Source organism: Urocampus carinirostris, chromosome 14 (assembly GCF_059441175.1).
Source record: "Urocampus carinirostris isolate Australia breed hairy pipefish chromosome 14, RoL_Ucar_1.0, whole genome shotgun sequence".
In the NCBI taxonomy this organism is placed as follows: Eukaryota; Metazoa; Chordata; class Actinopteri; order Syngnathiformes; family Syngnathidae; genus Urocampus; species Urocampus carinirostris.
Window position 1 is genome coordinate 32,032,783 of NC_142362.1, and position 26,409 is coordinate 32,059,191.

Here is a 26,409-nt window from a genome sequence, read left to right on the forward strand (position 1 = left end):
ATGCGAGTTTGAACTTGAAGACGGAACTTGGCTATTCTGTACACAACGCCTCTGGAGACATTATTAAAAGCGGAAGGGGAAGAGTGTGAAAAAGCATCCGCTTATGCATGCATGCTAGGTGTGGACGAATGGATTTGAATACCGATATTATCGATACCAAGCAAGTAATTGGATCAGATTGATACTATTGTCCTGGGATCGATACTTAACTCCAACGTCAATTTGATCAAAGTGCCACTTCTGCAGTGCCTGGCGAAAGTATTGGAATGGAACACAGGATAATTTTGCAACACTTACAAATCTCCCGGAGAACTCTGCCAGCCATTATATCAAAAGGGAGAAAGCATTACACCACTGCAAACCTACCAATGCTTGGCTGCCCCTGTAAACCTTCGTCCACAACAAGTAGAAAACTAATCTGAGAAGCAACCAAGAGACACAAAATCACATTGGATAACCTGCAGGTATACACAGCTAAGGTGGGACAATTTGTGCTTCAGACAACTATTAGTCTACTCTGCTTAAATCTGCCCCGTATGGAAGCGTGGCAAGAAGAAAGCCCTTTCTAAAAGTATACACTATAAAGGCCCAATTGGTATTTGCAATAAGCCACATACAGACACAAGTAACATTTGGAACAAGGTTCTCTGGTCAGATAAGACCAAAATTTAACTTTTTGGGCTCAATGCAAAGCGTTATATTTGGCGTAAGAGTAACACTGTGAATTACCCTGAAAACACCATCCAAGCTGTCAAAAATGGTGGCAGCAGAATCATGCTCTGGGATTGTCCAGTAGCACTGGGAAGATCGTTAAAGTTGATGGGAAGATTGGTGGGGCCAAAATACAGAGCGAATGTGGCAGATAATCTTTAGGGGTCTGCAAGAAACCTAAGAATGGGGCGCAGGTTTACCGACTAACAAGACAACGACCGTGAACATAAAGAACAATCTACAATGGAATGGTTTAAACAATTAAATGGTGTGAGAATAGCCACGCCAAAGTCTGTACCTCAACCCTATAGGGCATTTGTGGAGAGATCTGAAAAACGCTGTGCCCAAACAGTCACCATCACAAAAGATGAAAAAAAGCATTAGATATGCCCGTTCAGCCTTTAAACCAGGATTTGCCGGCCGAGGGTATCAAAGTTTCAAATTTAAGACAACACATTTAAGGGGGGCAGCACGGCGGCACAGCGGTTAGAGCGTGTGCGGCACAGTTCTGAGGTCATGAGATCGAACCTCCTGTGTGGAGTTTGCATGTTCTCCCCGTGCTTATGTGGGTTTCCTCCGGGCACTCCGGTTTCCTCCCACATTCCAATAAAATGCATGTTGGGTTGATTAGCCGGTCCAAATTGTCCCTTAGTGTGAATGGGCTATTGAGTTGTCTTGAGTTGTGTGCCCTGTGACTGGCTGGCAACCAGTTCAGGGTGTCCCCTGCCCATTTCCCGAAGATAGCTGGGATGGGCTCCAGCACCCCTGTGACCCTACTAAGGATAAGCAATGCAGATAATGGATGGATGGACATTTAAGGGTGAAAAATGCTGCAAACGTTTTCATGTACTTAAACTGTTATCAATAAATTCTATATCAATCCCCAACACATATTACTCAGGGTGAGTAATTAATATCATCAATATGTGCAATTATATACAATGTTTCTCATAAAGCACTGATGCGTCAGGGGAGGCATTTGAGACTGTACCTCAAGTGTCATCTTGAAAATATTAGATAGACAATACATGAAATGATTAAAGTTATTCAGTAGTAAAGTTCTATCCCCTTTTAATTTACAATTTTGGGATTTCCTATTTAAAAAGCGCAGAATTATAATATTATATTATGAATAGTATTGATACAATTGGGATGTAACATATTACTTTGCTGAGCGTCCGCAGTTGCAGAGTGAGGCACGCAATTCTCCTGCCTCATTGCAGACGGCAATAATGAGACCAATGATTCTATTCCATGTTGTAATTATTTTATCATTGCATGGACTTTCATAATGATGATGTTTTTATTCATAAGAAATCAGTGTATAGACTTCATCGATAAGTTAAGAGAGACAACAACATATTTGGTTTTCTATGCTACAGTTAATATATTGATTTTTTTTGCGTTGTCAAGCAAATGACGAATACGATGTTGGATCATGTATTTGTAAATATGACTGTGATTCATCAGACACAAATCTTACCGAATGTCACTGCATACAAGGAAAAATGCACACAATACTGAGTCATCGTACCTGCTGGAACAGCTTGTAATTATCTCATTCACTGACGTAAACGGCTGTAGACGTCAAAGAGCCATTTTTTTTAAGGCTGGAATGGAAACCTATAGAAGTCAATGATTCATTTTAGCTATTCTCTCATAAACTCGTATAGAAGTCAAAGATCCATCTCAGCCTGGATGGCAGTGAAAGACTTTAAAAAAACACATTGAATGCTAAACTTAAAACCAATTTGATTTGTGCTTTTCTTTAACGGAGTATAAATGCAGTGCTAAAGATGATACAATATGTGTTCCAAGACCTTTTACGCATTGAGAGCATGAATCATTAATGAATATTTCAACAACAGTACAGTATACAGTAGCTCATCTGCAAGGACTTAAACTCCAGCTGGAGACAAAAATGTTAAATTGGCAACTGGTTGTTGGAGAGATTCTTGAACCCGCCTGCTGGCTTTTGTCAAAGTGCCCTTGAGCCAAGTTGTTTGTTGGCTCTTTCACTTTAAAGACCTTTACTTTTATGGCTAGCTCAAATCTGGTGCCAGACATAAGGATAGCCAGACTTTTTGGGGTGGTATTGTTTAGTCTTGCAATTGTGGATTTGGTCTTGGTTGCTGTGAAACTATTACAAATGTAAAAATAAATTAAAAGCAACTCTTTAGCATAGTATTTCTCAATCATACTGATTCATGTACCCCAGGTGAAATATGTTTCCCTAAAAGTTGAAGATAAACAATACTTTTACTACATCCAAAAACAACAGAAAATTACTAGAAATAATATTTTAAAAAAGTATACATGTACAGTATGTTTATCTAGTGAAGTCAAGTCACGTATATTTGTGTAGCTCTTAATCAAAAAATGTCTCAAGGACTGCACAAGTTAAAATTAAACCATCCCCTGTTCTTAAACCAACATACGGGCAAGGAAGAACTCAAAACCTCAGCACGAGGAAAATAAGAAACCTTGAGAAGGGGCTTCACAAGTGGCAATCCTTAATCTACCTACCTACCTACCTACCTACCTACCTACCTACCTACCTACCTACCTACCTACCTACCTACCTACCTACCTACCTACCTGTCCGTCCGTCCGTCCGTCTCTCTGTCTCTCTCTCTCTGTCTGAAAAAAAGAAGAACATCAAGAAAGAAATAGAGTGAAATAAAAATCATATAGGCTGAGAATGTTATTTCAATTAATTTGGATTGATTGACTTTTTGAATACATAAGCCTTCCAGTTTTATTTTACTGTTAAAATGTTTTATCATCTAATTTTTCTGGGATTTTTTTTCATTTTGCAATACTTTTTACTTTCAAATCTAGTAAAACAGGCTATTTGTAACTAGTTTATTGGACTAGAAAATCGTATAATTATTAACATTAATGATAATAATTAAAATGATGATTAAAATCAATCTTTGTTTTTGTTTTGACTAAAACTCACAGTAGATTAAAAGAATGTCAACTTGCATTTCTTGTAAAATAAGAAAAAAAAACCTTACAATTATGATTTTCATAACTATGTAAAAAAGTACAAATATGCAAATGACAAAAATCGTGAGGACAATTACCAGCTCATTTTGGTGCGGACACAAGCAGGAGTTTGAGAATTTTTAATCGAGGAAGGGGAGTAAATCACGAAGCTCTCCGATGACGGAAGATCAAGACAAAAACAGAAAATCTCAGTCCAAAAATAGGTGGCTGGTAAGAAGGACAATCTGATACGGAATTAACTACTTGAATTAATAAGCAGCCAATGGTTTAATTACCTCTCCAGCGCCCTCTAGCTGGAGTAGACAAGCTGGACCCTCACACTCGTAACTCCATTTGAACCCACCACTTTAGCGAATGCCTCGTCAGAATGTTCTTCCTAATTAACTTTTTAACCTGTTCTCGTAGAAAAAAAAACACGCCTCACAGCTAACAAGAAACACCTTCGACTTCCATTTAAATGCTATAAAAGCATTTAGAGTGTCTTGCAAAAGCATTAATCCTCCCAAGAACATATTTTAGGCTTCAAATGTATCGATACAAAACTAAAATCAACAACATGTGAGACACAATCTTGAAAATAAACTAAATTTATTAAACATATTATATTGTGCTAAAAATACATTTGAAAAGAGACATTACAAGAAAATATAGGATCCCTTTAATTTACACCTCCTTTTTACAACCTCCACAAGTATCTTTGGGTATGTCTGTATGAGTATTACCCATTCTTTCTTACAAAACAGCCCAATATCTTTAAATGTGGCATGCAGCATTTAAAAATGTAAGGCTGCAATCATGACTTTAAGACAGGAAGCGGCGAAAGAGTAACACATCATGTGTGTGCATCTCTTAAACACCCTCAAATAAACTGTTCTTTTTTCATCTTTTGGGGGGTTTCTTCTGCTCCAAACAGGTGAGAAAAAAAGGAAGATGAAAGAAGATAAGCACAATGCAAAATAAGAACATAAAGGCTCTTAGAACTCAGTTGGGTATTATTAACACATACATAATACAGAAAATATTTTAATTCCAACTTTTTAAGGACAGAAAAAATATGCACCCCACCTTGAAAGTTTGATGGTTATCATTCGTGCGCAACATTTTCCAGACATTTCCACAAACGCACTATAGGATTGAGGTCTGGATGTTTGCTTGGCCATTTGATCACCTTTTAACTTTAGTTTTAAACCATTCCATTTTGGATTTGGTTTTAGGTTTAGGGTTGTTTTCTTGTTGGAAGGTAAACCCATGCATATTTTCCGCCAGAATCGCTCTTACAATCTTCCCAGTCTCTTCTAAAGAAACCAATCCAAATGCATGATGCAGCCACCACCACGTTTAACAGTCAGGATGGAGTTTTCAGGATGATGTGCAGTGTTACTCTTGCGCCAAACATAACGCTTTTCATTCAGCCCCAAAAAGTAAAATTTTCGTCTCATCTGACCAGCCCACCTAGTTCACATGTTATTTGTGTCTCTCATGTGGCTTCGTGCAAACGCCAAGCTGACCTTTTCATGGCATTCTTTTAGATAAAGCTTTTATTTTTGCCACTCTATCATAGGAGGTATATTTATGTTGAGTTTAAGTAATAGTTGGCTTATGCAAAGATTGTCCCACCTCAACTGTGTATGCCTGCACGTCATCCAATGTGATCATAGGTATTTTTGTTGCGTCTTTTAATAGTTTTCTCTTTGTTGGGTAAAATTTTAGAGGAATGGTCATGTCTTGGTAGTTTTGCAGTGGTTTTATGCTTTTCTCTATTTGGATATTAAATGAGCATTAATGACAGCCTGTTTGTCATTGTTAGTCATCAAGGTGAACATGGGATCATTCAGAGGTCATCATCGAACTTGTGTATTAAGTTGGCTGGACATGAGGCCAATAATTTTTTCAAACACTTACCTTTCAGTTCTGTCGAAATATTAAATGTATAAATCATTTGTTTTCACTTCACGTTTGTGTCTCATTTATTGATTCTTAGAAAATATTTGCATTTTTTTAGCTTTAAGTTTGAAGCAATTTGACAAACGGGCACAGTAAGTGGTAACCTTAGAAACAAATATCAATCTTATTCAATCACGCACAACATGAATGAGTATGCACATTAGTGACATATTTAATATCATCATTGCACATACCCATCACTTTTGATTGACACTGGCAGTTTTATGCACTAATCATACTAAGATTTGTTTCCGACATTTCCACCAAAGTATAGAGTAAAGTAGCAAATAGAGACGACAGCGCATCATACCGCTGACATGCAAGTAAAGCAAAGTAATTGTGACGCACGATGGCAGTTTGTAAACACGCTAAAAGTGACTCTGATTTCATGCTTAGGCTATTTTACTGTAATTAAAAACGAGTCAAATCTCATTAGAAGGCTGTGCATGCTCCAGTTAGGCAGACGTGAGATGATTGGCTCAATACAGGAAGGTTAAGCGGGGGTACATCTCCAGTGCTTTGAGCCTCTTCTGTCTGACTAATAAACACGGCTATTCATGTGAGATAATTCCTTCTGAGTGCCTTGATCAGGGTCGTCTTTAAGTTTTAACTTAACGAAGGCGAAAACAGCGTGTAGTTCCGAAATAAATCCAGAGCTTTTCGTTAAAGGAATCTAGAACAATACTAAACCCTGAAGACCTCTCAATGGTTAGAGAGCGTATTTATCTACAAATAAAAGTACAACATAGACAACAAAACAACCATTTGCAGTGCTGTTGATTGCATACAGTGCCTAGCGAGAGTATTGGTCCCCCAATAACCTTATATAGTATTGCCACGTTTTAGGCTTCAAACTTAAAACTAAAAAACAGAAAATATTTTCTAAGAATCAAAAACATGTGAGACTCAATCGTGAATTGGAACCAAATTATTTCAACATTTTATATTATATTTACAATTAAAAAAATGAAAAGTAGGTGTTGCAAAAATACTGCCACCCAGTTCTCTCTGATTCTGAAGGAAAATGTGTTGGCGTCTGCAAGAGTCCTGAGAATGGGGTGCAGGTTTACCTTCCAACAGGACAACGGCCCTAAATATAAAGCTAAATCTAAAATGGAATAGTTTAAAACTAAACATATAAAGGTATTAGAATGGCCAAGCCAAAGTCCAGATCTCAATCCTAAAGAGCAGATGTTTGGTCGTGGGCCATATAAGGCTCTTTTCATGAGTACGGCATTAAAATGCAACACAGTCAAATTTCTTCTGCAGTGTTCCAATTTTGATCAGCTCAATGTTGAATTAGGTGCATGCACAGCCACCTTACACCTAAAGAACTTGAACTGTTTTGTAAAGAAGAATGGGCAAACATTTCTGTTTTAAGATACTCCTAACTTAGAGACACACCCTAAAAGGCTTGTGGCTGTTATGGCAGCAAAAGGAGGTTGTATAAAGTATTAGCGCAAAGGTGGACAATATTTTTACAACCCCTACTTTTTTTTTTCTTTTAAAAGACCGATCTTGTCTTGTCCATCTGGACTCCAACCCAAATAGGTTCGGCCACTGGTAGCAGACGACAATGTCATCGTTCAATTCAATTCTGTCTTGCTGTGAGTAAATGGGCACTCTATGTGTCTTTCAGGTTTATTGTCGTTGTATTAGGGAGGATTTGAAATCATTAATGAGGGGAGCAATTGGCAGAGGTTGAAGGGAATGAGGACTTACTGTGCACTTAAAATTGAAGTTTGTTTCACTTTAAATTAATGTACACACAGATACCTTTCACAGAACATCTTTTTGCCTGTTGTAGTTTGCATTCGCAATCTGGACGAGCTCATGCTTACGTTATGCGGTCACAAACGGTGAACAATCAAAATAAGTCTCAAGTGGTATCTTCTTGAGAAATCTTGTAAACCAAAATTCTTGTGTTTAAAACTGGTTCTGTGAATAGTTACAGCTGTACAATGCTTATGGAAATTTGGAACTAGCAAGACCGAATCTAATAAATAAAACCAGGCACTTGCAGTCAGGTGAAACAGCCTCACCTGTCATCATGTACATAGAAAGTTAGAAATATATTAAATTATTATAGTTATAATTAAGTTATTTTTCATTTAACCAAACATATTTTTTCTTTTTTTAAAATGGCTGAATTTTACATTATAAATATTATTTGTAGAATTATTTTGTAATGTACTGTATCACCTAGGACAATCGTGTAAACTAGGATTCTGGTTCTTTGGTGCACACCTGGGACCAAAATATTAAAATTACGGAGCACATTAGCAAGCTAACAGCAAGCTTTCTTTGTCTTTTTATTGCATTTACTTTTTTCATAATGGAATATATTAAAAGATTTAAGATTGAAGAGCTGCACATACTTATTATATATAATGAAACAAGATATTGTAGGGAATTATTTCCTGCCAGTCTTTTGTTGCGTTAATTAGTTAATTAATTCTCGATACAGTATATTGGGTCCCAATCCCCTGGCTACATAGTATAATGTGGATCACAGAGAGGACTGTTTGTGAATATTGCTTTTTCATGGCAGTGACATACAGTCAGGCCGGTGAGGCACCATGGAAATATAAATTGAATATTAATGATTTGGTTTTATTTGTTCGGTGTCAAAGTTTTTTTCTCTTTTAACTCGACAAATTTTATATTTTCTTCCTTAAAATCACAGAATGTTCAGATTAAATTATGGATAGTATTGATACAATTAGTATGTAACATATAACTGTGATGGGCGTCTGCTATTCTCTTGCCTCATGGCAAAGGGCAATAGTGGGTTAGGGTTAGAGGGTAAGGTTTAGGTTTAAGGGTTTAGTACTAGGAATAGGGTTAGGATAGATATGGGGTTGGGATGAGGACTGGGGTGATAGTTTAAGGGGTTAGGAGTTATGGGTTGTAAGGTTAGGGTTAGAGGGCTAGGGAGTTAGAAGGTTAGCCGTTAGCGGTTAGGGTTATCTATTGATGTTTTCATTCAAAAGGATCAGTTTGTAACATATTACCATGCTGAGCATCTGCAGATGCAGAGTGTGGCAAGCAATTCTTATTCTTCATGTCAGAGGGCGATAGTGAGAAAAAGGATTGTGATTTGTCGCACATCTCAGTACCAAACAATAGAATTTGTGATAGTATTAGCAAACTAACCCCAAGTCAAGCATCCGGTCATTTTTTTTTCTTCTTCTCGTTGCATGAGCTTTTTTTATAACAGAGGATTACCTATAAATTCATGTTATTATTCAAAATGAGCTTTGCATTAATTTAAGTTAAGGTATGACAATAAAAAATGTTTTTACGCTACGGTTTACTATATATAGTTATTATTGTTTTGTATAATTACTGTCCACCTTAGACAACTCCAAACCAGACACGGTGTAACCTGGAACAACCTTTTGCTACCCTATTGTCCCTGGCGTATACAAGCGCAGCTTAGCGGTCGAAACCCTTTGCCCTTCTGGGTCAGATAACTGTCCGACAACATAAGCGTTCTCACCTTTATACACCTACAAATTAACTTGTGCCAGCCCATGGACAAAACAAAACTAACAATAAATGAGGTACATACAGTACATTGTGGCTTGTACATTTTATTTTCCTGGCTTAATTTTGTTTTCTTCCAGAATCATTTACTTTGGCCTTTTAAAGCAAAAAGTCTCCCATTGTCAAACCTAAATCACTCCCAGCGATGTGATTCAAGACTCGGGAAATGACAGCAGCAGCCCATTAGAGTCCAAAATGAAGTTCAGTTTTTGTTTTTGCTCGACATATATACGCCAGAAAGAGCTTTTTGTGTGCTGGTTGCTTGGTAACTTCAGGTCTTGGTTCCGGTGGACGATTAGGATGAAGGCATGTATTAAGGGATTTAAATTTGCTAAGACTGCACTTGCGCTGCTTCAGAAAATCTAGTTGATTTAAATATAAAATTGCCTCAAGTCAGTGTTGTACTTTTAGAGGAGGCAGGTGAGGCTGTGACTCAGCTGTCATCTTGGAGCGATAAATTGTAAAATGTATGAAATTGTTATCCGTATTCAGTCTTGAAGCTCTTTCTCATTTAACTTCACTATTTCTGGATTTTATTTTTAAAAATTGCTGAATTTTCCTGTCAGATGACAAATATTTTTAGTACAGCTAAAATGTCTGCAGAATGAAATATGCAATTCCCTTGCCTCGTGGCAGATGGTGATAGTGAGACCAAGGATTCTGATTTGGTGCACTCATCATCGCCACACAATAGAATTAGTGATACTCTTAGCAAGCTAACTGCAAGTCAAGCCATCTAGTAATTTTTTTTCTCATTGCATGAGCAGGGGCTAGATGTGTAAGTTCAGGTATGACAATAGACTTATTTTTTCCCAAGCTACAGTTTATATATTGATTTCTTGCTCCGCCAATCAACCAATGAATAAGATATAGGTTCATTTATTTGTCAATCTGACTGAGCTATACAAGACACGAATCTCACCGTGCCTCACTGGCCCCTACCAATACCATTCGAATATTAAATTATGCTTTCCTTTAAAAATATGCATGTATATTTTAAACACATACACTTAAATCTAAATACAAAAGTTTTGCATTTAAATAATGGCAATATATCACTTCTTGAGGTTCCCAAAATTTAAAGGGCTGCCAGTCCTGATATTGGTGAGGACCAATAGGCGCTGCTGTCAGTACCGACCCACTATGCATTGAGATTACCGTAAATTAGAGCGCACCTGATTATAAGCCGCACCCACCACATTTTAAGAGGAAAACCGATTTTGTACTTACACAAACCGCACCTGTATATAAGCCGCATGCGACCACATTGAAACATGTAACACATTTACAAAATTAGCCCAAACCCGGCTTGGAGTCCCACGATTGTACCTGAGCATAAAGTACACAGTCCAAAAACCACAGCCGGCAGAATGAACAGAAAATGATACCGGTACTTAAGGTTTGATGCAGACCTGCAGAGTCCGGGTACCCGTTGAAACTAATCCAAGGAAAAAAAGTCTATATTTACAAAGGTTAGGGTGGGAGAAATATATATCCATTATTGTCCGCCGCGGCAACAGGTCTCACTCACCTTTACCCCGCTTCCCGTCAGCCCGCGTTTGCTTTTACCTTGAAAGCTACGTCATGTGCTTTTTCTTTTTGCAATTTGCATGATGAGGTTATGTCTACGCTAATTTAATTTGTGCACAAGCTAAGAAGTTGCAGTCTTCCTCGACGCATATATTCCACCGGTCTAAATCTTACCTTTTGTACTCGAGCGCCGCTGGCGGCTGTTAGAAAAGTGACATAAATTGGCCGCATCACTGAATAAGCCGCAGGGTTGAAGGTTTGGGAAAAAAGTAGCGGCTTATAGTCCGGAATTTACGGAATATAAATCTTTATAAAATGCTCAGATTTTCAGTATTTTTGCCAAAAATGTTGTTTAGCATTGAAAAAATAGTGTGGTTTGTGGTTTTATGTAGAGACTAATCTATTTATCAACATCAAGTCAATAAGTACTAGCAAGCTAACCGCACGTCAAGCCATCCAATAGTTATTTTCTCTTGCATGGACGTTTATTAATAAAGAGGGATTACTCGTTTATTTATGCTTTCATTTAAATGGAAAAGTGCATAGACCTTATTCCTTTGTCAAATGTACCGTGTGTACTACATTGTGCCACCTAGTGTAAAAAATAAATATTGACTTGAATAATAGTTAGAAATAAACGAACAATCATACCAATGTCATTTTTTTTAAGTATCCATAGTTCGAGAAATGTGTATTTATTTTACAGAGCAGAATCCATGCCTAGTTGTCGCCGCCATGATTGTCTGGCATCTTGTTGCTACTCTGCGCTCATTTGGCACTGGTTTTCATTCGCATTAGAAAATATGGTGCCATTTAATGGTCAAATTTGACCTTAAGGTGAGAAAAAGGTTTTTTTTCTGTTTATATTTGGTATATTGCTTCCTTGTTCTGCCAAACAAACAAGGCCTGGGGTGAAGAGCTGTTTTTCTAAAGATGAATTCTGCTAAAATAACCAGAATACAAATGGAAGCCAGTAAATTAATATACATATTCATCCTTTTTTGTTCCCATGGCTGATGATTTGTTATTTCGTCCATCATTTCATAGCTCATTGACACGGTAGTATACTCAACAAACAGTTAGTACCTTCGATGGGTTGCCAAAGATTTATGTACCCGACTAAAATTTACATTTCACATCCTATAAACTACAGTGGCTTGCAAGAGTATTGTCGTCCCAGGAACTGTTTGACATACTACCATATTTCCGGCTTCAAACTTATAGATAAAAAAAAAAAAATGAAATATTTTGTAAGAATCAAGAAAATATGATACACAATCGTGAAAAGAACTCAAAGTTAATCCACCTTTTTATATTGTGCTGACTAAATAAAAACACTGAAAAGTAGGTGTTGGAAAAATATTAGCCCCTATTTTCGCTGTAGATGGTGTTTTCAGGGTGATGGTAAATGATAAATGGTCTGCATTTATATAGCACTTTTCAAGTCAATGAAGACCTCCCAAAGCGCTTTACAATGTGCTTCACACTTACCCATTCACACACACACTCACACAACAATAGCGGCCATGCAGCCATGCAAAGCGCCAACCTGCTTATTGGGGGCATTAGGGATTCAGTGTCTTGCCCAAGGACACTTCACAATATAACACGGAGGAGCCGGGAATCGAACCTGCGATCTCTTGATCCCAAGACGAGCGCTTTACCTCCTGTGTTCAGCCCAACTAGTTTAATTTTGCTCTTATCTGACCATATTACCCTGTTCCACATACTTTTGTCTCCCATGTGGCTTTTTTATTGTGGTCCTTCAGAAAGGGCTTTGTTTTTGCCACTCTTCCATAAAAGAGATGTTTATGCAGAGTACAACTAAAAGTTGTCTCACACACTGATCGTGGCACCTCAGCTCTGTGTACTTGAAGGTCATCCAATGTGATCAAGGGCCTTCTTTTGGTCCTCCGATTAGCTTTTTTTCTTGTTTTGGCCAATATTTTTTAAATGATGGTCGGTTCTTGGTAGGTTTTTGTGGTTGTAAGCTTATTTTGATAGTATTGCTCATAAAGTGGTCTGCGTGATAAGAAAATGTTGTGAGATATTTTTGTACACCATTACTGCTTTGAATTCCACAGCTTTATCCTAGACCTGCCTGTTGTTTTATTTGTTCTTCATAATGTTGTTAGTTCAAGTGCAGATAAACTGAGACTTATGTACACACAGGTGCACTCTGTCATTGCTAGTCATTTAGGTCAACATTGGATTATTCAGAAATCATCAAAGAACTTCTGGAGTCAGTTGGCTGAGATGAAAAACAGGGGGCTATTTTTTCTAAACACATACATCCTTTTTGTCCTTGTAAATATATTATAGACGAATTACCTCACGATTGTGTCTCACGTGTTGTTGATTCTTGGAAAATATTTTCCGTTTTTTTAGCTTTGAAACCCTAAGGGACAGAGTGTAATATTTAGCGCCTCCTAGTGGTAAAAGAAACGTTTTCAGTTTTAGAAAAAAGTCATTGATAGGAATATTGGGCAAACATATATTAACTATTATACCAATGTTGATTTAAATAAAAACATAGGTCAAGTAATTTGTTTTTCTTTTTCACCGTGGAATGCCTTTTTGGATCAGCGTCATGTTCTTACAGCATCCTGCCGCCACACTTTTCTGTTTATAACTGGCCTTCGCTCGTACCAGACAACACAGGGCTATTTGGTGGTCAAATGTTATGCACTGGGATTTTACGTTTAAAGCAATGAGGCTATTTGACCAAATGTTTTTTAAAGGGCCAATACCTTTGCAAGGCACTGTTGTTTATTGTATGCTAGACACTGTCTATTTCTTGAAACAAAAGAGTGCACAAAATTCAAGTGGAGTTTTTCTACGTTAAGGAATAACAATCTCGTCACGCCTATGGGATAAGTTGCAGGGCAGACGGTTGATCCACTGAGGCTAGAAAGTCTTTTAACCTTGAAGGGGAAGGACACGGTCCTCCTGTGGTTGGCGGTGTCCCTTGAAAGTCCCTTCCCCATATGCAGTACATTGATGTATGACGGGCTCAGTGATGTCGGAGACCGACCGCCACAGATCCTTGAAGGAAAGTAATGTCAAGAAGCTGCTGTCTTTTTTCTTTTTTCTTCTTTCTTTCCACCCTCGACTTGACGTCGCTGATGAAAAGGTTGCAGTCAATGTTTGCTTTACAGTGGGAGTGTGCCCCAAGATGATCCCTGAATCAATGTTCCTTATCCTTCTTGACTGAAACGGATTTGCTTCTCTTACACGTGGCACAAATCAGTAGAATGTTTTATTTTTGCTGTTAAGTACTGTTATCAATATTTCAGAAAAGCACAAGAGAAAAATTAGCTCAAACAGTGACAGTTATAAAAATGTCCGCACGATGACGCCAGAGCCCAGGGTTCGTATGGGTGCTTGAAATCCTAAAAAAAATGCTTGTTGAAATTGTTGCCATGATTTTCAACGAGTCTACTTAAAAATGACACTGGAAATGCTCTCTGGTGGCTTTGCTTTGCTATTGTATCAACTCTTTGCTCGTGATCAGTAGCAGCTGGCAATAGTTTGTCTGGCTTGTCCTATCAAGAGTCATTGTCTCGACGGGTCGCGCCAAAGAAGACAGGTGCATGCTACATCTAAACAAGGGATTATGAAATGTGTATTAGTGCAAGGATAACGTATCGATCATGGACATTTATTATGGGCGTTGCAAAAAAAGTGTTTTCCACTGGTAAATTTTAATGAGATTGACTTCCTGCAGCCGAAAATGTAAAAGCTACATTGTACTGTCATTTATACCCCACACCTATACGGGGAGTGATTTGTTTCAAAAACAAATGTATTCACTATTTTGCAACATCTAAAAGTCATATGTCTTGATAAATGCACACGCAAGATTAAAATTTCTATGTAGATCCCGGATTCACACCATATTTCTTCTTTTAATGGTACTGGGAAAATTGGCTATGAAAATCTTTAACAAGTGCTTGAATTTGAATCAAACCCTACTTTTCACATTTAATTTGTGAGGAATCAGGCGGAAGAAGGGTAATTTAAGCCAACAAAACTGAATTCAATGTTTGAAATGTTAGGCCCCGCCCGAGTTACGGATCTTACCCTTAAGTGCTGTCAACGCTAATTTCAAAAATACAAGAAGCCTTTTGATCACAAACCATAATAACTGTGTTTCAGAGGAAGCACGGTGTGTAACTGATAAACAACGCTTCACAGTTCAGAGGTTTTGGGTTCAATTCCAGCTACTGGTTTCCCTATGTAGAGTTTGCATTTTTTTCCTTTGCCTGACCAGATTTTCTCTAGTCACTCTGGTTTCCTCCCACGTTCCAAAAACATGCAGGCCAGGTCACTCGGTAGTTCCAAATTGGATGTGTGTGTGTATGTGTGCATGATGGTCTCCATGTGTCTGGTGATTGGCTGGCAAATGGTCCATGCTGTTCCTTGCTCACTGCCCAAAGTCGGCTGGGATGGGCCTCAGCACTCTCGAAAACCTTGTGAAGATAAGTGGTTGTAAAATGAAAGAATGAAATGTGATTAGGACAACTGATTTGTCAAGGCCATCATAAAAACATCATGGCATCCAGTGGCAAATAACAACCTTGGTACATATATCTGGCTTCTCGTTCTCAAGTGTTTTTCTTTCCATCTCAAATAATGCAAATTAATCATTATTACATTATTTTTATGATATTATTCAAATCTGGAATCTATGTTTTCCATTTTTATGCAAACTGGTATGAAACTGCTCAAACAATAATCATTGATTTTATATTCAAAATGTTTCACCATTAATTTGCAGGTAGTCCCTAATTAACTCTTTAAAGGGACACTGTATATTAAAAAAGGAAATTTAAAAAAAAACAGTATTTCAGAAAAATCACTTCCACGCATGTATTTTTGACATTTAAGCAACAATACATCTAATATTGAAAGATTTGGAAAACAATTTATCCTAAATAACTCTTTAATAAGGGCAGCACGGCGGCGCAGTGGTTAGCGCGAGTGCGGCACAGTTCTAAGGTCTTGGGAACCTCCTGTGTGGGTTCAAATCCAGCTACCAGACTTACTGTGCGGAGTTTGTATGTTCTCCCCGTGCTTGCGTGGGTTTCCTCCGGGCACTCCGGTTTCCTCCCACATTCCAAAGACATGCATTTCAGGTGGATTGGCCGGTCCAAATTGTACCTAGGTGTGAATGAGCGAGCGAGTTGTCTGTCCCTGTGTGACCTGCGATTGGCTGGCAGCCAGTTCAGGGTGTCCCCTGCCCACTGCCCGATGATTGCTGGGATGAGCTCTAGCACCCCCGCGACCCTACTGAGGATAAGCGGTGCAGCTAATGAGATGAGATGAGATAACTCTTTAACAAACAATCGAATTGTGAACAAACAAAATACAAGATCGGAGATACTTTTTTTTAGCAACGCTATTTGTATACTGTACTTCTATATGATTGTGCACGTGTATGTGTGCATGAGCAGTATAACATGGCCTTTAAGTTTTATTTCATGATGAATCAAAAAAACAACAACAAATAACATTAAAGGACATTTTCTAATACTTGCAGAAACCGGGTTGAAAATAGATAGATTTGAATTGAGTGCGTCCTCGTGATTGAAATCCAAACCGACACATATCAACATGTAGAAGCCTAAAGCCAATTTGCATTTTAAATTTGTTTATGTCACCTTCCTCGGACCAAAAAAAACTTAAACAACAAATTAAAACTGACAATATGAACAATGCAACTGCAGTTTCCACTTTGGATGCTTTCTCTTGACCCGAGAGAAAGCATCCATTGTCCTGTCCAAGAGGCCCCTTGAAGGTAGAATTTTCTGTACTGGCAAGGAGACTGTCAGTGATGTATTATTGACACAGGAATACCAGAATGAAGCTCTCTTTAAATCGAGCAGCAAATTTGATCAAGAAATGAAAAGTGACTTGATGCTGAGAAAACCGGTCTTTACAATCTCTTCTAAGAGCACTTAGCAATATGTTTTTTTACAGTGGTCCTATTGACCGTCAGTATCACATTTCAACAATGTTTATATTAAGCACATTTCAGCATTGGGTTTTACTTTTATTTTATTTCCTTATAAAGAGCTGCTTTAGGCTGGCTAGTCTTCCAAACTCTATTATCTTACAATTTGAATGCAAAGAGTTGCAATGGCTGCAGGAACACATACTGGTTGTTTTTGTGTGAATGGGACATGGAGCTTCAATTTGGTCTGTACATTCCACTGGTCTCTTCTTCAAAGGTCGCCATTCTTTTCTCAAAAGTCAGCATTTTCCCAAGCATTCAATGTATGGTCCCGGGCTGATAAAGCTTCTGTGTTGGGAAAAAAGCTTAACTGACAATGATATTCATGATTTTTAGTCAATTTTGGTTAACATGTTGATGGGGTTGTAGCTGTTTGTTTGTATACATACAGTAATCCGTCTGGTATCGCAATTAATGGAGACCAAAACGAAAAGTTAATGCTTTTGCTGGGCTCTGTATCAATACTTTTGCTGGGCTCTGTATCAATGACAACAAAGACAATTGTAATGAATACTAAAAATGGATGAATACCATACTAACTGAATTCCAATGCAGGAAGTGTCCAAACTAATATGTCAAAATCCTGCCGATAAAGACCGAAAAGAAAAACATTCCTTCAGTAGCGCAATTGTTTATCAAGTTTATAAGATATACTGAACTCACTCTTTCTTAACCACTGCTAGGGGGGGAAAGAATGATACGCATCATTAACTTCTCCCCAATGTCATTAATTATGTAACATGCAGCCGAATGTTCTAAAGGGGCCTAGCATCTTCTCCATACCCCCGATTTATCTTTAACATAACTTTAACTGGTGGCATTGAACCTGCAATTCATTTTCAGCGCGCAAAGCGACGTACTGTTCCAAGACTCTCTCGCTGTGCTAGCTCAGTGCCTGTAGTTTAATTGTCGGTTAGGGAGCTGTGTTTTCGATATATGTAATTTATTCTTTTATATACGCTCGCTCTTTACGTTTCAGCGTTAGTTATGTCGTCAAAGGCGCTGCGCCATCATGCTTCTGAAAATAATGTGCCTTTCGAGGCGCCTTTGTGCCGCATGCCATATGTCAAACTAAATGTTAGCAGTCCGTTTAACACAAGTATATTTAGGAAGTAAAAACGACAGCCATGGGAAAACTTGGCCACTAAGCACGATTTCTGGTCGTGGTGGAGCTTTATATAAATGCATCAGTAAGTGTTTGTAAGTTCACTCGAATGGTTGAAAGAGTACACTTCGTCCTTAAATCCATCTTTTTTTTTTTACATCTTGGATCAATTACCAATAACTAGTCTTATGAAAATAAAGAGGCAAGTTTACCTTAAGGCTAACAAATCGATTTACTTGGAAACATGAGATTCAGTGGCGCCTCCAAACGTCTCATGAAAACAGATTATTAAAGTATTTGCAGCACTTCTGATGTGTGTCTGAATGTGTGTGCATTTTTGCGTGTGAATTTGACACATTATAAAGTACATAGATAACGATATTGCGTAAAAAGCACTATAAAAATTCAGTTCATTTATAATTTACAAGAATCCAACTATTTCATTCCAGTTGGCCATATTCTAACTTTAAAAAAGCTTTCTAAAAAAACAAAACATTACAATTACTGCTTAATATATTTCTTTCCTGAGATTTTTTTTTCTGGTGTCCAACGTCAGTGTTTCCTCCAATGTTTTATGTTAAGTGCTTTGGCTATATCCGTTTTTTTTTTTTTTTTTTTTTTTTTCTGTAATACATTTGGTGCTTTCGATCATCAAAAAAAGGTATAATAAGGGTACTTACATGTCAAACTTTTAACTTTAAAAAATGGTGGATATTATTCCGCTATCTATTTTTATGTGTGAAACAAAATCTGTCTCCAGAATATTAAAAAAAACAAAATCATGATCTTGTTTAAAACTAGAGGCTCAAACTTTTACCAAAACAATGGCGATTGTTGGAGTTATTAGTTCACACACAACAACTTAGATTTCGGTTCGCGTCTAGGTAAGGGGCTGGTCACACAGCCGTTTGCGGCTGAATCACGGCTAAAATTTTGCGGTTTTTTTTTTGCCCGTGGTTGCCCGCGATGGAAAATGCGCAAAATTGGCCAACCCGCTGTTCATCGGTGGTATGCCCGCAAAACAGACGCCGGCGACTGTTCCGCTTCCTCATCGCGTCATTTCTGCGTCATTTTCTCGTGTGGACCATGGATATAAAAGCTCCCGAGCCGGTGTTGTGCCCAAATCCGACTCCTACGCAACCACCCAACACCCCCCCCCCTCGCGTGAACGCGATGGAAAATGCGCAAAATTCGCTTTTGTTGGAAGCGTGCATTGACGTTGGTGACTTTTTCATCCGCGTTAACAAACGCATTTTTTAGAATACGATCGCACTTTATTGTTTAAATAAACGCGTTATATAGACTAAGATCTCCCAATTGTTATAATTACCTCGCTTTATTGTTTTAATAAGCGTTTTATAAAGAATACAATCGCTTTTGTTGGAAGCGCAGCAGGATGCGCGTTCACGCGAGGGGAGGAGGATTTTATATACGGTGTGCATTACCGTTCGATTACGTTCACAACAAAAACAAAGACGGAATGGTTTAAGTTGTATTACATTCCCAACAAATGCAAGACGAAGTGGTTTTGGTTATATGTTCGCCATTACATTCCCTAAAAGTGATATAAAAGTGAGATAAAACGAGGTAAAAGTGGTTGTAGTAGCGAAGGGATGCAAATCTCGGCAGGGATGTATTTATCGGCATAACACCGGGCTGTAGAAATCATAACCGCTCAAAACACAGTCCCGTGAAGATCAAGATTTCAAGCTATGGCAGCGAAGAAGCCAATATGTTATTATTGTAATAGTTTTTCATTTTTATTTTATGATCTTGTTATGAAATGAAAAGAAATGTCAAGAAATAAAAATGGATTAAGACGAGGTCACTACGGTGACAGGGATCCATGTCCACTCCTTGGCACAACTGACGTGTGCTCGGCAAATCGCGCTGTATATACGCGGAGAAAGGCGTTTGACCGTCACACGCGTAACACGCTAATTTCACGTAATAACACCGGGGTACAGGCGCCGAACATGCTATTACCATGCTCCACCCACGATTACCCGCTGAAATTTCCCGTCCTACCCATGGGTAACCACGCCCTGGCCGCGGCCAGAGCACGTCGTTCCGCGTCATTTCCGCGTCATTACCTCGTGTGCCGCCCGCGGTTAACACGTGCTCAAAGTTTTGAGCAGCTCAAAACATTTTCGCGCGGCCAACCGCGTGTGAATTTCCGACCGCGAGTAAAGCACTGCTGTATCTCGTCTATATGGCGGTCTCAAAGCGCCCAACAGCGTCTGCTTCACGGCCAGAAATTTCTGGCCGTGGTTCAGCCTCGATACGCCCGTAAAAGGCTGTGTACCCGCGCTCTAAAGAATTGAGCAGCGCAAAACTTTTTCGCGCTGCCACCCACGCGCGAAATTCCGACCGCGTGTTAAGCACTGCTGTATTTTGTCTCTATGGCGATCTCAAAGCGTCCAATAGCATCCGCCTCACAGGCAGAAATTTCTGGCCGTGATTCAGCCGCAAACTGCTGTGTGACCGGCCCCTAAAGAAGACATAGACCTAAATATTAGTCTTGAGTCTAGATTTTGTTTATTGAATTTGAAAAAAAATCGATCGATTTTTTTAAAACATTAGCCGTTTTAAGGGGAACAAAGCTGTACTGTAACGTATGATCTGGTATTATGATTGTATTTCTTAGCCATGCTAACTGTCACCTTGCACTGCAAGCATGCTAGTACAGACTATCAATTGTTTTTTCTTTTTTTTGACAGGTGAACATCTGCGAGTGTGCCCGCAGCGGAACACTTGCTGCACCCAAGAAATGGAGGACGGCTTCGGTCAGCGGAGCAAGCAGGAGTTTGCTGATTTGGTTGATGAGATGAGTCATAACTTGAGGAGCATGTTTGTGTCCAGACATCAGAAGTTTGATGGTAGGTCACTTGGGCATTTGTTTGAAGGTTGTATTTTAGTAATTAAGGAATATGGGTGAAGATAGAGAATGTTTGGCTTTCTCCATGACTTTTTCCAGGGTTTTTATGGGTGCTTGAATTCCTAAATTTTGGGGTAAAGTGCTTGAAATTGTTGCCATGCTTCTCAACAAGTCTGCTTCAAAATGACTCAGAGACTGCTCCCTAGTGGCTTTGCTTTGCCATTCAATTTCTTCTTCCCTCGTTATTAATGGCAGCCGGCATCCGTTTGTAAGGCATTGTCCGATAAAGAGTCATCCTAGGCATTCCCAGAGGTAAATTTTAATGGGAAGAACTTCCTGCAATTTAACATCCAAGTTACATATTACTCATTTTTAACCAATACTTATATGGGGAGAGATTTGTCTCAAAAATATTTACATGTGTATTGTTCAGATCCACAAATATATTCACCATCTACTCAAGATCTAAAAATCCGATTTCTAGATAGATGCACACGCAAGATTAAAAATGGCATATGTAAATCACATATATTTTTGTGGCTCTGCAAAATACAAGATTTACGCCAAAATTCTTCATTTAATAGTACCGTAGAAATTGGACAATTGGCTTCGAAAGTCATTAAAAAGTGCTCGAATCTGACCATGAACATGGTGTACAAACCCTTATTTTCAAAGTTTTGGCGATAATGCGATGGCTGCCATTATGATTAGCGACGGTTAGCGACTTCTAGTTAAGGGTAGGCATATGGATGCAAATATCGATGTTATTTCAGCTGAGCAAGTACTTGAATAGGATCGATACTATTCCCCTGGGATCGATACCGTTTTCCCATTTTAACAAATACAAAAATAATACTGTTAGCTAATTGAAAGATTATGCATACATTATTACTTTTCAAATTTGATAACATTTGCACTGCTGACTTTTAATATTATGTAAATCCCATAAAAAAAAAAAAAAAATGCTGAACGATAACTTGCTGTGCATCAGGCAGTTAGCTCCCCATCAAGTGTCGACACAAAAAAAGGGATGGATTTATAAATGACTGAAGTAATAAAAAGTATATAAATAAATAAATCATACAATCATGCCCTATTTTACAACACTACCGATTCCCTTATGGATTTAGTTTTATGTACATATTGACCAAGCATTAAAGGACACAGAAACTGAAAACAAGGAAGTATTTTTTTTCCATTGGTTCTACTCAATCACAGTCCGGCTTCTGCTAGTTAGCTAATATTAGAGTGATATAGTCAAACTTTCATGGCTTAGTCAAAAGCCCCTTTGCCGTATTTTAAACCAGTCGCAAACTTTTGATACTGGACATCGGAAAACCAAAGAGAAATACATTATAGTATTCAGACCAATACATTATTAACGCATAAATTATAATCTCATCATCCGATTTTGACAGCATCGACCGAATCATTCCAATATTATTAAGGTACAAGAACAGCTATTCTTAGTAATATTTTATAACTTGTAATTTCAAAAATTGCTGAACGTTAACTTGTGCATCAGGTAGTTAGCTTCCCATCTAGTGTCGACACAGCTGATGTTGTTATTAAAACAACTTACACGTTTGTGAACTTCGCTTATGACGCAACCTTTGTGGGATTCATTTCTAATGGGGATCAGATGCCATACAGGAAGGACAGTGGAGATACTGACTTCGTGCGGTACAAAAAATTAATAATCAACATCACAAAATCCAAGGAAGTCATACTTGACTTCAGGAAGACCAGCACAGATTTAGCCCAACTCATCATCAATGGAGACTGCGTGGGGAGAGTCAACTCCTTCAAACTTCTGGGCGTGCACATCTCCGACAACCTATCCTGGGCTGCCCACACCTGGTAGCAATACCGTAGCACAACCATCAACATTATAAAATACACATCCCGCCCTGGCCACCACGTCCTTGACCTGTTGCCCTCTGACGCTACAATACCCTCAAAACAAGGACAGACAGGCTCAGAGACAGCTACCTCCCTTGGGACATCACCCTAAAACACGGCACAAAACTGTGAAAACATATCTTGCGATGTATGTTATTACACTTCCTCTCATTGCACTTTTGATACGATGCACTATTATTACTGATACAAGAACATTGCACTATTATTATGACTTAGGTAAGTCTCTAAGCACTGCATTGTAAATATTATTTCCCTGGTAATCTTTTTTTTTTTCATAAAGTCTTTATTACATGTTTACCCTGGAGTGTCATGTCCGATATAATTGCATACACTGTTTCACAATATTGATATCAATGACAATGAATAGGATTCAACAATTCATCTTCAAAATATTTAACTTCCAACGTATTCTAAGTGCACCTCAAATGACACAGTCTACCTTTATTTTCTAAGTTATCTGAAAAAAAGTGATTGGTTAGTTTGAAACAATTGACATGTCTAGCTTAAACAAAAACTTAGAAATTAGTAAGTAACCGTTATATGTAGAGTACTATGAATATTCATAAAACATTTGAAAATGAATAAATTCCTGCAGTGTCACTGCATTTTCTTTCTAAATGGATGTACAAAAAGGAAAACTAAAAGCCCTCTGTGTAATTTGATAACATGTTAACCCTGTAGCTTTTCACTCCATACCCTGAATAAAGCCCCCCCTCATGAATATGCAAACGGACGGAGTCGCCTTTCCCAGGTCGGATTAAACAGATCACGGCTCCTTGCTCAGCAGATTGACGAGAGCGGGCCAGAGCCAAACTTTGTATTATTAAGCTTTTTTTCATGCTTTTGTGTGCCTGCTGTGAGACAGAGCCCCCGCAGCGACTCCCTTGACCACTAGGGTGGTTATACATGAAGTAGGAGGAGGGTGGGGGGATGGGCTCATTACTCGGGGCAGACTCTCTCCTACATCCATTACTAGCAAGCTCGTCAGTAGAGTCAGCTCCTCTTAATGAGCTGTAATAATCCCTCTCGTTCTCGACGTGAGACTGCGTGGGATGGGTATGTCTTATCACTTCACATGCAGAGGTGAAACGTCTGGGGATGAGGCGGGGGTGCAATAGCCACCTGTCCTTTTGATGTTTAAGGTGATTTCAATGGCACACCCAGCGGATTGCAGCATATAAAAGTTTCATTTCTTATTAAAGTTGTGCCTATTAAGTTTTCATTCATGGTTGACTTTGGAGCTCCAGTGGTTTCCATGGTAACGGCAAGTTCGGTTTTAAAACTAAACCTCTCGCTTGAGCTAGGAACTTTCTTGATGAGATGTCCAATAAAGCAGTGGTCATCAACCACCGGGCCGTGGACCAGTATCGGGCCGTGGGTCGTTTGCCACCCGGCTGCAGAGAAATTAATAAAAGTTGCCTTAATTTTTGGTTAAACCGTATATCAGTTTCTCGACCGGTCTGACTTGAGGACCCACCATCCGACCCTAAATACAAGCTGCAACCCCAAATAAAAAAAAAGAAAATACACCTCTCAAATGTATCGAATGGAAGGCAAGTTAAACCGGAAATAGTAGATAATATATTCACAGTTTGAAAACGACGACGAACATCGATTCAATGCTCAATTGGCTGCATTTTTTATAAAATCCAAATGCTTGAAATGCACTAAAAAACATCTAAAGAAGCAGTGCAACATTTTTACTAGGCTGCCGTACTTTGCTGTCTACCAAAAAGTGAACCGCACCTGTGTGGCCGTGATCCATGATTCCTGACGGCATGCTGCTTGCTGAAGGCAAGGGTTGAAAGAGCAAATTTTTGTAATGACTGGTGCAATATACTTTCTGTTCCCTCTGAAATGAACAGCACCCCTGTGGCTGCAAACCATGTTCTCTGGTTGTCTATTGCTGCAAGCGGGGGCATGGTAAAATGAAGGAGGGGAGGCTATTTGCTGAATTCGGGGATACTCTGGTCCCCTTTAACCTTGATAAAAAGATTACGGTACAGTATCTGGGTTTCACCATCCTAGACTTACAAAACAAACTTTACAAGTCTTTTTCTGTGGTGTTGACATTCTTCAGCATCTATTGTTAAGGAGTGTAATTGACCCTCAGTTATTTTTGTTTTCTTTGAAAAGTTGTGCCAAGGCAAAGGCCGAGACCCACCGGAAACAGCCCTGTGAGCCACTTTCGGGTCCCGACCCACCAGTTGAGAAAAACACTAATTTATTTACCAACAAAAAATCATCTGAGGGGCATTATACAGTAATCCCTTTCTGTATCGCGGATGACTTATGGCAATTTTGCTACTTCATGGATTTTCAATGTACATTGTTTTCTGCATTCTGATTGGATAAACTGTCCCTCCACCCTTTTTGTTTGGTTGTCTTCGCGTGCATCAATGGCATTGCGTTAGAGTTGTACACATACGTAAAACAGTTTGACGAACCTACAATATGTATTTTTTTTTTTAATTTCTACGTCCAATTTGTTTTGTTTTTTCGTCTAGAGTGGCTTTTTTGGGTTGCCGACCAAAATGTAAATGTTGTTTTCTGTAACGTCCACATGATGGGCATCATGTAAAGTAATTTGAATTATGTTTTTTTTTCAATATGGCAATATTATTTTTAGAACTATAAATTGACTGTACGGAAGTTGTTTGTAAAGAGAAACGTTGAAGTACAGTATTTTTATTTGTTAAATAAATACATGAGCCTGTACATTGTTTTTTTGTTCTCTAGTATATTTAATAAATACATATTTTAATAAATAAATGTTTCTACTTTGTGGGTTTTGACCATCGCAAGATTTTTTTGGAAGGTAGCCCCCGCGAGAAACAAGGGATACTCTACACTAGGTTTTTTTCGGTAGTATATTGCTGTATTTGAGTGATGATTGATGAGTTCAAAAATATCACTGTCCACATTTGGACATCAATGGATTCAACGGAAATCGAACCCTGATTACAATGGTGATAATGGTAAATTCCAACCACTAGACCACCAGGGATGTAGATTACATTTTTGTGTGTTGAGGAAATTACGCTGTTATGAAGATATTAGTCAGACTTTGTTGAGATTGTATAGATATCTCAGAAAGGTGTTCAAATTATTGCGTGGAACTTTATATCAAAATCTAATGAACCATGATTTTATACATAAATTACATACTTGTTTTTGTTCTTGCTGATGTGTCACACTTGGGAGAAAAATGAGCCTATTATCGGGTTAACTTTGTAATTACACTCTTTCTACAGTATTAATCTGAAATATGCTAATTTTGTGAGATTTGTATATACACATTTGCATGAAACACTTGATTAGCAGCAAAGTTCTAATCCAAAGTCCTCAAATAATGTTTTACAATAGTTGTTGAGCCAAGGCACGAAGTTTACGTTTGATTAATTTTACTCAAAACAGAAAATGTGGAATTGCATTAAGACAAGAGTTATTGTTTTGCAAACACATTTCTCATTAAAACATCCAGTGCCGTTGACAAATATGTCATTCTACAAAAGTGTGCAGGGAATGACTAAATGAGTCTTGACAGTGATATTTTGGCAAGATTGTCAATTCCCCCGGCCATTTGGGTGTAAACAATTACAAATGCTTAAAATGTGATAAAAACAAAACTGTTGAATGAATAATAATCAAAAATACATTTGTTTCTCACATGTGTTCTTTGGATTGTGTTATTTTACCTGTGATGATGTGTTTTCAAATAATCTGTGTTTAATTTTTTGT

At 38.3% G+C, this 26,409-nt stretch overlaps 1 protein-coding gene across 1 annotated transcript in view; it reads left to right on the top strand.

Moving 5' to 3' along the window:
* The window catches only part of LOC148353191 (glypican-6-like), a 195,830-nt gene that overhangs the window by 36,329 nt on the left and 133,092 nt on the right, over window positions 1-26,409 (top strand). The window contains exon 2 of the mRNA XM_088353050.1: window positions 20,588-20,746. Coding sequence (XP_088209176.1) covers window positions 20,588-20,746 — 159 coding nt within the window. The remainder of the gene's footprint in view (window positions 1-20,587; window positions 20,747-26,409) is intronic.